Source organism: Tupaia chinensis, unplaced genomic scaffold, assembly GCF_000334495.1.
Source record: "Tupaia chinensis unplaced genomic scaffold, TupChi_1.0 Scaffold147003_1, whole genome shotgun sequence".
NCBI lineage: Eukaryota > Metazoa > Chordata > Mammalia > Scandentia > Tupaiidae > Tupaia > Tupaia belangeri.
The window spans coordinates 1,601,076-1,610,665 of record NW_006206856.1 but is presented as its reverse complement, the minus strand read 5'-3'; the positions used below and the strand labels follow the sequence as shown (position 1 = coordinate 1,610,665).

General features: G+C 55.9%; 1 protein-coding gene across 1 annotated transcript in view; it reads right to left on the bottom strand.

Moving 5' to 3' along the window:
* POC1A (POC1 centriolar protein A) overlaps window positions 1-9,590 on the bottom strand; it is a 79,527-nt gene that overhangs the window by 44,273 nt on the left and 25,664 nt on the right. The window contains exons 8-9 of the mRNA XM_006169331.3: window positions 8,875-8,943; window positions 6,409-6,507 (exon numbers count right to left, since the gene is read on the bottom strand). Of these exons, the coding sequence (XP_006169393.1) occupies window positions 6,409-6,507; window positions 8,875-8,943 (168 nt within the window). The remainder of the gene's footprint in view (window positions 1-6,408; window positions 6,508-8,874; window positions 8,944-9,590) is intronic.

Genomic DNA, 9,590 nt, shown 5'->3' with positions numbered 1-9,590 from the left:
CCGGAGGGGGGGGGGGGGGGGGGGGGGCGCTAAGCACACAGAGGACAGATCTGAGCTCCAGAGCCTCACACCAGCCGGGCATCCCCTGAAGGCAAGCCCTCGGGCCCCAGCCCTGGCCCCTGCTCAAGCCCTTCTGTGAGGCACCCATCTGCCTGTGCGTGGCCCTTCCAGTCTTCCTCTAGTCTTGCGACATGCCACATGTCGCTACAGGGCAGAACACAGGCCACAGCCCGGAATCCTTCATCTATGATCATCCGACCAGAGACAGTTGCTGGTCCCCGGGCCCGGGACCCCTCCTCGTGCACAGCTCTGCCAAGAACAGAAGGAAAACGGAGCCCATTATTCTCGCTCTGAATGGCTGAGAAATGGCTTTTGCTTTTCAACATGAAATGCGCCTAAAAATAAGCTGTGAATTTTCAACCAGAGGTTGAAAATAGCTCCACAGTGAACAGAGCTCTGTTCAGAGTGGGCGCAAGGATGGCCCTCGTCCCAAGATCTGAGCGTCGAAATGCCGCAGACAGAGAAGGGGTGGTGGGCAGGGGGTTTTCCAGGGTGGAGGGATGCCGCAGGCTGGCAGGGCTGCCCCTGCATGCTCTGCAGGGGGCAAAGAGAGCAGGGGACACATGTGAGGTCTGGCTTCTGACTGCCACACAGCGAGGGGCACGTGGCCAGGGAATGAACACCCACCACTGGCCCATGGGCTTGCTGCAACCCCTGAATGCCGACGGGCTCTTGTGCAGCTTCAGGGCCTGTGGCCTGGCGTGCAGAGCTGAAGGGGCAGACAGCCATCGCATTCGTGAGCTTCTGGGGTGCTCACAGGCTCTTTGAGAAGTCAGGCCACCCTGGCCAGCTGACGAGCCACTCCCCAGGTGTTGTCTCAGGACCAGGGAAGCCTTAAGGTAGGATAGCAAGAACAGCCTTCAGTGCAGACAGCAAAGCTGTTACAGGTTCAAAGTCTTGTTGGCTGTTTACAATCACCTTTGGGGGAGTCTAAATCTGACAGGCCAGCTGACCTCCCTACACAACGGGCTTCTCTTAGAAACTCAGGCTGAGAAACCTGAGTGGCAGCTGCTGGGAGCCCAGGTTGGGCCCAGCGCAGCAGAGCCCTCACATGCAGGGCGGCTACGATGGCAGGCCTCTGTCCTCCCCAGGCCCCTCCCACGTCTCTCGTGTTCATCCTGCCACTGAGATGCCCCAGCCCCATCGCCAGCCCCTTCTCATGCTCTTCCCACTGCCAGGCCAGCTTCCTTCCTGGGCTCACGCCCGAGAGAGAATTTACTGGGCTGATTCTTGGTTGGGGGCAATGCGGCTCTCCCCAGGGGACAGCTGGCAAAGTCTTTTAGGTGTCATAGCAAAGGAAAGGGAAGGGGAGGCCGTGACTGGCATCTAGTGGGTAGAGGCCAGGAAGTCAATAACCAAACACCCTACCACGCAGGGCAGCCCGTGGCCAGGAATGGTTACCCAAAACATCACTAGTGCTTAGGCTGACAAACCCTGGAAGGACAGCACTGGACAGAGCTAGAGGGACAGGGGCCCTGCAGGCTCACAAGTTGCCGGCAAGTGGGCTCCCGGGGAGCTGAGACACCCTGGCAGCCATGGGACCAGACGTCAGAAATGAACTCAGTGCCAGGGCTGCCCATGGGCAGGAAGGCAAGGACACACTCATTGGCTCCCCCATAAAGTCCAGTTCTGGGGCCAGCAGTGCCATAGTGGTTAAGATATTGGACCCTCATATGGCAAACTGTGGTTCAGGTCCTGGACCTGGCAGCTTGGCTTCTCACTTTCTCTGGCGAGAGGATGTGCCTTATAGAAAATTAAAATAATAATAACAATAATAAATGAAATGAACTAAATAATTCTTTTTTGTAATTTTTTTGTTTTGTTCTTACAGAAATTTTTGCTATATGGTGAGTGCACTTGCCAGAGACACAGAGAGAGACAGAGACAGAGAAAGTGATAAATCGCCCCCAAAGGGGTACAATTTCTTTTCTGTTGTGCTCCTTGGATTCTGGGCACCCTCATACACACACCCGGTGAGATTTTCAAGCCTCCAGGTTTGAGACTAAAATTGCAGCCCACCATGTGGGAGTCCAGTGCCTTAACCACCACACCACCTGCTTGACATGCATTAACTCCACCAAGTCTGGGACTTGAACCGTGGTCAGCCATGTGGGAGTCCAATGCCTTTAACCACCATGCCACCTGCTGACCCCTAAATAATTCCTTTTTTTTTTTTTTGAGAGTTTCTTGCTATCGAGTGTGTGCACTCGCCAGAAAGACAGAGAGACAGAAAGTGAGAAATCACCACCACCACCCCCCAGAGGGGATGGCCACACTGCAATCCTTTCTCTTCCATTCTCTTCTCGGGATCTTGGGCACGCATGCACACACACCTGGTGTGAGTTTAAGCCACTGGGTCCAGGACTTGAACCGCAGTCGACCACATGGAAGTTTAGCGACATAGCCATTACACCAACTGCTGGTCCTGACCCCCTAAATAATTCTTAAAAAAAAATAAAATAAAAAATCCAGGAAACCAGCAGTTAGCATAACGGCTATGTCGCTGGACTCCCACGTGGTTGACTGCGGTTCAAGTCCTGGACCCAGTGGCTTAAACTCACACCAGGTGTGTGTGCATGCGTGCCCAAGATCCCGAGAAGAGAATGGAAGAGAAAGGATTGCAGTGTGGCCATCCCCTCTGGGGGGGGGTGGTGGTGATTTCTCACTTTCTGTCTCTCTGTCTTTCTGGCGAGTGCACACACTCGATAGCAAGAAACTCTCAAAAAAAAAAAAAAAAATCCAGCTCTGGGACCAGTAGATGACACAGTGGTTACATCGCTGGACTCCCATGTAGTAGACTAGGGTTCGAGTCTCAGTCTCGGAGACTTAAAATCTCATCCTGGGGACATGTGCATGCATTCCCAAAATCTGAAAGGAGGATGGGAAAAGGACTGCAGTGTGGCCATTCCCTGAGATGGTGACTTCTCACTTTCCATCTCTCTGTTTCTCTGGCAAGTGCGCCTGCCCTATGGCAAACATCTCTCCAAAAAAGAAAAAGAAAAGAAAAACCCAGCTCTGCACAGTTTGGGAAGATGCAAAGGATCTGGAGCTAGACAGCAACAGTTGCACCAAAACGAGACTCTACTTACTGTGGCTGAATTGGATACTCAAGGACCAGCAGCACAGTAAAAGTGATGTCTGTTTTCTCACAATCAAATGAGACAAGCAGTTTCAAGTGTGGCTGAGGAACTTCTCTGCGTGGTTAGAAAGGGAAGCGAGAGTACAGGGCCAGGCCCTCTCCCACGCGCCCCAGCTGTGGCTCAGGCTCTGAGCCCTCTAGGAACCCCACACTTGGGTCCTGGGACAGGTTCTTCATTTCCTGAGGCTCCATCAACCAACCTGCAGCAGGTGCCATGGAAACACCGTCCCACCAAGTGGCACGGGGGCCCGGACGCCTGATGGCTCTCCTCTTGGCCTGGGGTTCCTGAGATCAGAGAGGCCCAGAAAATGTGCCCCTGGGGGTAGGGGGTGCGGCGGTGAAGGTGCATCCAGGTGGGCCCATACATCCTCTCAGTCTCAAAGGGCTTATGACACATGAAATAAGAGGCCTGACCTTGATCAAGAATGATTTCAGGAGTCACAAGACACTTCCCGGGGCAGCAGAGCTCACTGGCCTCACACACGGGTCTGCCTTAAGGATGCTCAGGTCCCTTTGGGAAATGGAGGCCTGAGAAGAGGGGCGCTTTGCCTAAGGTCACACGGCTAGGTTCAGACCCAGTCCTCTAACCCTGAAGCCACATCCTTTCCACTGTGTGAGCTCCATGGAGTTCTGCCAGTGATGCAGCCCAGCGTGACGACGGTCTGATGGGGCCTGAGGGACCCAACTTAGGAACCAACGGCTGGCACGGGCACTGCCGGGCTGTGGGCTCCCCTCCACCCCATGCCCTATTCTGTGCTGGCTCCCCCACCCCACAGGCCTTCCTCCCAGATTCTCAGGCCTCACAGCTCTGGGAAGCAAGGGTACTCCACACCCCATCTCAGAGTCAAGACTGAAGGAACAAGAAGTGGCTCCTCCAAACTATCGGGTCAGAAAAGTCATGATGCATTTTTGCACAGAAAGACAGAAAAATATGTCACGACATTTCCAACAACCCAATGTTGTCCTATTTTTTGTAAGACAAAGCACATGGGGTTCTCCCCAGCTAGTGGATGCCAACCATTCCCTGCCACCTGCGGTCCCTAGCCTGAGCCCGAGGTCCATGCACCTGGGCAGGACACGAAGCCCAGGGTGTCACTGTGAGTGGAGCGGTAAGTTCACCACAGGGCAGCACGCGGAAAAGGCCTGGGCTGTGCCCAGCTCACCATAAATGCCCAACAGTCAAGGAGTCATAGGGAGAGGGCTGGGACCCGGAGACCTGTCTGGGCCACCAGAGGCCCTCAACCCCGTGGTTTGGAAATGGGTTTTTGAGGTGGCAGGTGAACTGGCAGCAAGCAGACCAGCACGTGACCCAGTCACTCCCAAATAGACCCTAAAGTTGAGAGCCGGCCACTATTTGGTGAGCACAGAGGAGCCAGACCTCCTGGCCAAGGGGCCAACGGGAGGTGGAGGACAGCTCCAAACCCCGACGTGGCCTGTTCCAGGGACATTCCCAGCACTCAGAATAGGGGGTGGTAGAGAAGGAGGAGGTCTATCCACTGGAGCCCAGAGAGCCCCAGCATGGACTCAGCAGGCTTCCTGGCTCTCTACTGGGACCCAGCGCGACTCGCCGGGGCCTTGGCAAGTCACTTCCTGCTGTCCGGGCCGGTTTCCTTGTAGGGAGGATGCGCTGCCTCTAAGCCTGGGGGAAGGTGTACACGGCCTGTGGCCACGGGGGCTTCACACCGTGGGTTCCATACCTTTGGCCTTCACATTGATGGTAACCAAAACTGAATATGATCTTATTTAATGAGACTAGGTCAGTTTTTAATCCCCCCTCTGGATGTTCATCAAAAAAGACATACCACTTTTAGTCCAGGAACGTTGAATGCCCTTTTACCAACAACAGTCTAAAATTGGCTCGTGGCTGAGGAACTTCTCTGCGTGGTTAGAAAGGGAAGCGAGAGTACAGGGCCAGGCCCTCTCCCACGCGCCCCAGCTGTGGCTCAGGCTCTGACATGCACACACACCTGGTGTGAGTTTAAGCCACTGGGTCCAGGACTTGAACCGCAGTCGACCACATGGAAGTTTAGCGACATAGCCATTACACCAACTGCTGGTCCTGACCCCCTAAATAATTCTTAAAAAAAAATAAAATAAAAAATCCAGGAAACCAGCAGTTAGCATAACGGCTATGTCGCTGGACTCCCACGTGGTTGACTGCGGTTCAAGTCCTGGACCCGGTGGCTTAAAACTCACGCCAGGCGCATGTGCAAGCGTGCCCAGGATCCTGAGAGGAGAATAGAAGAGAAGGGATTGCAATTTGACCATTCCCTCTGGGGGGTGATTTCTTGCTTTCTGTCTCTACGTCTCTGTCTGTCTGGTGAGCCCATGCGCCCTATAGTGAAAACCTCTCAAAAAAAAAAAAAAAAATCCAGCTCTGGGACCAGTAGATGACACAGTGGTTACATCGCTGGACTCCCATGTAGTAGACTAGGGTTCGAGTCTCAGTCTCGGAGACTTAAAATCTCATCCTGGGGACATGTGCATGCATTCCCAAAATCTGAAAGGAGGATGGGAAAAGGACTGCAGTGTGGCCATTCCCTGAGATGGTGACTTCTCACTTTCCATCTCTCTGTTTCTCTGGCAAGTGCGCCTGCCCTATGGCAAACATCTCTCCAAAAAAGAAAAAGAAAAGAAAAACCCAGCTCTGCACAGTTTGGGAAGATGCAAAGGATCTGGAGCTAGACAGCAACAGTTGCACCAAAACGAGACTCTACTTACTGTGGCTGAATTGGATACTCAAGGACCAGCAGCACAGTAAAAGTGATGTCTGTTTTCTCACAATCAAATGAGACAAGCAGTTTCAAGTGTGGCTGAGGAACTTCTCTGCGTGGTTAGAAAGGGAAGCGAGAGTACAGGGCCAGGCCCTCTCCCACGCGCCCCAGCTGTGGCTCAGGCTCTGAGCCCTCTAGGAACCCCACACTTGGGTCCTGGAAAGGTCCTTCATTTCCTGAGGCTCCATCAACCTGCAGCAGGTGCCATGGAAGCACTCTCCCACCAAACGGCATAGGGGCCGGGCACTGGCAGTGGGCTTTTGCCACCTAGTCACGGTCTGTCTATTCCTTGGCCGTTGGAAATGAGATCTTTCCAGGGTCCCTTTCCTGTGACCGCCTAACGCTGCGGCCCACCACATCTCCAAGCCTGGGCTGCTCACCGTGACCCCGTCCACCAGTGCTGCAGGCTCAGGACACGCCTGCCAGGCCACTTACCAGATTCCTGGCAGAGCTGGGCAGCGTGGGCGGGGGCCTCTGGGCTTTTATGACTTCTCCGTAGTCAACCACATCGAAGTTACTCTTCCAGACCATCACCTGCCGAGACCAGCACACACACAGGATCAGGGGAGTGAACACTTGTCGGTGCCCTTCACCGAGAAAGAGGGCCCAGAGGCCACTCCCTGCACTGTGGACCACCACCGCCACAGAGGCACTCGCTGCTCCTTCTGCGGGGTGTTGGCCTGAGCCCCATGAGGCTGGCTCCTTCCAAGCTGCGATGTCTGCTCCAACACCACCTCCTCAGAGGCCTTCTCTAGCCTCCTACTAACTGTCGCCTCTGTCTGCTATTTATTTCCTGCACGGCATCAGAGTTGGGTGTTATCTGACCCATTTGTCCCTTTTTCTTGTTTATCACTCATTTCTCCGAGGAAAAACCAGCTCAGGGTGTGGGGGCCCTACCTGCTGTTCAGGAGGAGGGGCTCACACAGTGGACCTCAGGCTAGACCACTGGGGTTGAGGCCCTGTCTCCACCCCTTACTATGTGGCTCTGGGCAAGGGACCCAACCCCTGCTTTGGTTCCTCACCTGAAGGGGGACAATCCTAGCGTCTACCTCGCAGGCGGCCGTGAGGTTCGTGGGAGATGGCAACATGGACATAGGCACTCAGGGTGCATGCGCCACCACACCGGCTCTGCCGTGGCTAAGCTCCACCATAAGAAACACGTCCACTCAGTGCCTTCCTAGAAACAGGGTCTCTGGCCCAGGCTCCTGGATGACGGTCAAGGGGAGCAAGAGCACCCCTTGCTGAAGGCTGCTGGCCACAGGCAACCACATGCTCCCAGGGCCACCTTCAGGATGGCTGGCCTGGGCTTCCCAACAGACGTGGAGGCCAGGGGTCAACTGAGACCACAGAAGAGCCATGACATCCACACAAGGCGCACACTCGACGTGTCCTCAAGGCCACCTGCCAGGAGGCAGCCACGAGCCTCACCGTTCTCAGAGAGGCCCCAGCTTTCCGGTCCCGGCAGACGACCCTTGTCTACAGAGTCCTCGGGTAACCTTGCAAGCCTGACTGCCGAACAAATTCCTAGGAGTCGAGTGGCTGCTGTGAGTGTGAAGAGAGAATGCCGAACGTCACTCCAAGAAAGCTCTCAGAGCTGACTGAGAAGGCAGTCTGGGGCTGACTCAATGGAGGCCTGAGGAGTGGCCGGCGGGTGTGGGGCTCCACTTCCCACTGTGCCCCCAGCACTGCGTGAATTTACTTCACCAGGACTCCATTTACTGCATGAAAAGCCCACACCAGCATCCCTGTCTTCCAGGTAACAAGCTAGACCTCGCTGTTCCATGGAGGCTCTGGGGTCCCCTCTGCCTTCCTCTTCCCTGGTCCGCCAGTGTCAGGGCTGACGCTCGTGTGAGAAGGTGTCTGCTGTCCCCATCGGGGCGGTGCTCAAAGCCTCTAATCGCCCTCTGCCGTACAGGCACTCAGCCCAAATCAGGACAGCTCACTGGGGCTGGGCTCAGGTGGGGTGATGGGGCTACTCTGGGTGAGCAGTCAGTGCCACAAGCCTGGCCTCGAGGGGAAGAGCATTCTCGGCAATCCACCAGGTCAACATGGCTCAAAACAGCCACGTCTTTCTCCCTGCCGCAGGCAATGCAGCTCTCGGCGAGGGGCACTGCCTGGACACTGGAGAGGGAGGCTCACAGCGGACTCGGTGCTCCTGGTCTCCCCAGGCCAGCTCTGGGCTAGGCTCCAGGGGCAGGGCACCCCGTGGGCAAGGCTGTTGGTGTCTGACGGTCTAGGCAAGAGGCACCAGGGCAACAGGTTGAAGACTCAGCAGAGTGGCGAGGGGAGACAGGACCTCCTCCCAAAGCTCCTCTCTGCAGCATGATGCTGAAAAGGCTGTGGCCCCTCGAACAGCGGGGCAGGCAGCAAAGGGCAGCAGGTGACAGAACAGAGGCTCCCAGGGCAGGGGCACGGCCCTGAAATCAGATGTCCCCAGTGCCTGCCCCAGCTCTGCCATCTGCTGGGACTCAGTTTCCTCATCTGCAGGATGGGGGGAGAGCCCAAAGGGCTGTCATGACAATTACGAGCGGCATGAAGTTCTTGTCACGCTGGCTGTATTCCTAGACCTGCACCAAGGATCCAGAGTCATTATCTGCTCCTTCACGATCAGGAAAAGTCTAGAAAACAACTTTTTTTCTGCCAACAGTAGTCAGCTTTCCAACCCACACCGCTTTGAGCAGTGAGGGCTCTGAGACGTTTCCTGAAGGTCAGCTCCGGTGGGGGACCAGCTCTGGGTGAGGGGGCTGGATCCAAGTGCCCCCACTTCAAGGGCCAAGGGGGCCCCCGGGGTTGTGGAAAGCCATTAAGGAGGCTGGTGGACCCTGGCCCATCCCCGAGATGGACTCAGCCTCCTGCCAGCTCCGAGCAGCATCTGCCCAGACTTAGCCACTCTGCACTTACTTGTTCATCAGAGCCTCCGGAAGCGAAATACTCCCCTGTCCTTGAAAAGGCAACAGTGGTGACTGGTCCCTGGTAGAACAAAGAAGAACGAACAAACGCTAAGCCACAGGCAGAAAGCTAGAAGTTCCTGAAAGAAAGCACAGCGGGATGAGGGACGATCTTTGGCGAAGGGCTTGCGTGTGGCCCAGGGCAAGGGCTGCAACAGAGACCTCTGCCCCACGCACCACGACAGAGCAACGGCCAGGCCGTGAGACCGTGGGTGGCAGAGATTAGTGAAGGGCCCAGTTCATGCCAGCGGCCTCATCAGGATAGCAGTCGTGGTCCCCAACTCTCCAGCGAGGAGCTGGAGGTCACGCTGCAGCCCTGCGACCAGAACCCGGTCCCTCTGACCCAGACCAGGCGCAGGGAGCCCGAGGAGGAGCCAATAGCCTGCGCAGGCAGGGCAGAGGCAGCCCAGATAGTGGGACACCGGCCAGGGAGGGGTTACCAAAGGTGTGGCCCCAGAACAACGTGACGTGTCCCTCTGATATCCACAACCCTTTCCTCCTATTTGGGCTTTGAGGGGAGCCTGTGTGCTCTGGCTTCCAGGTGCTGAAAGTCTGCAGGACCATCTCAAGGAGGATTCCAGGCAGGTGCCTGGCAGTATTCCAAAGGCCAGTGAGCACGTCCGGGCTTGGAGGTGGGGATGCATGGCCCGTAGTAAAGGCGGTTCTTCC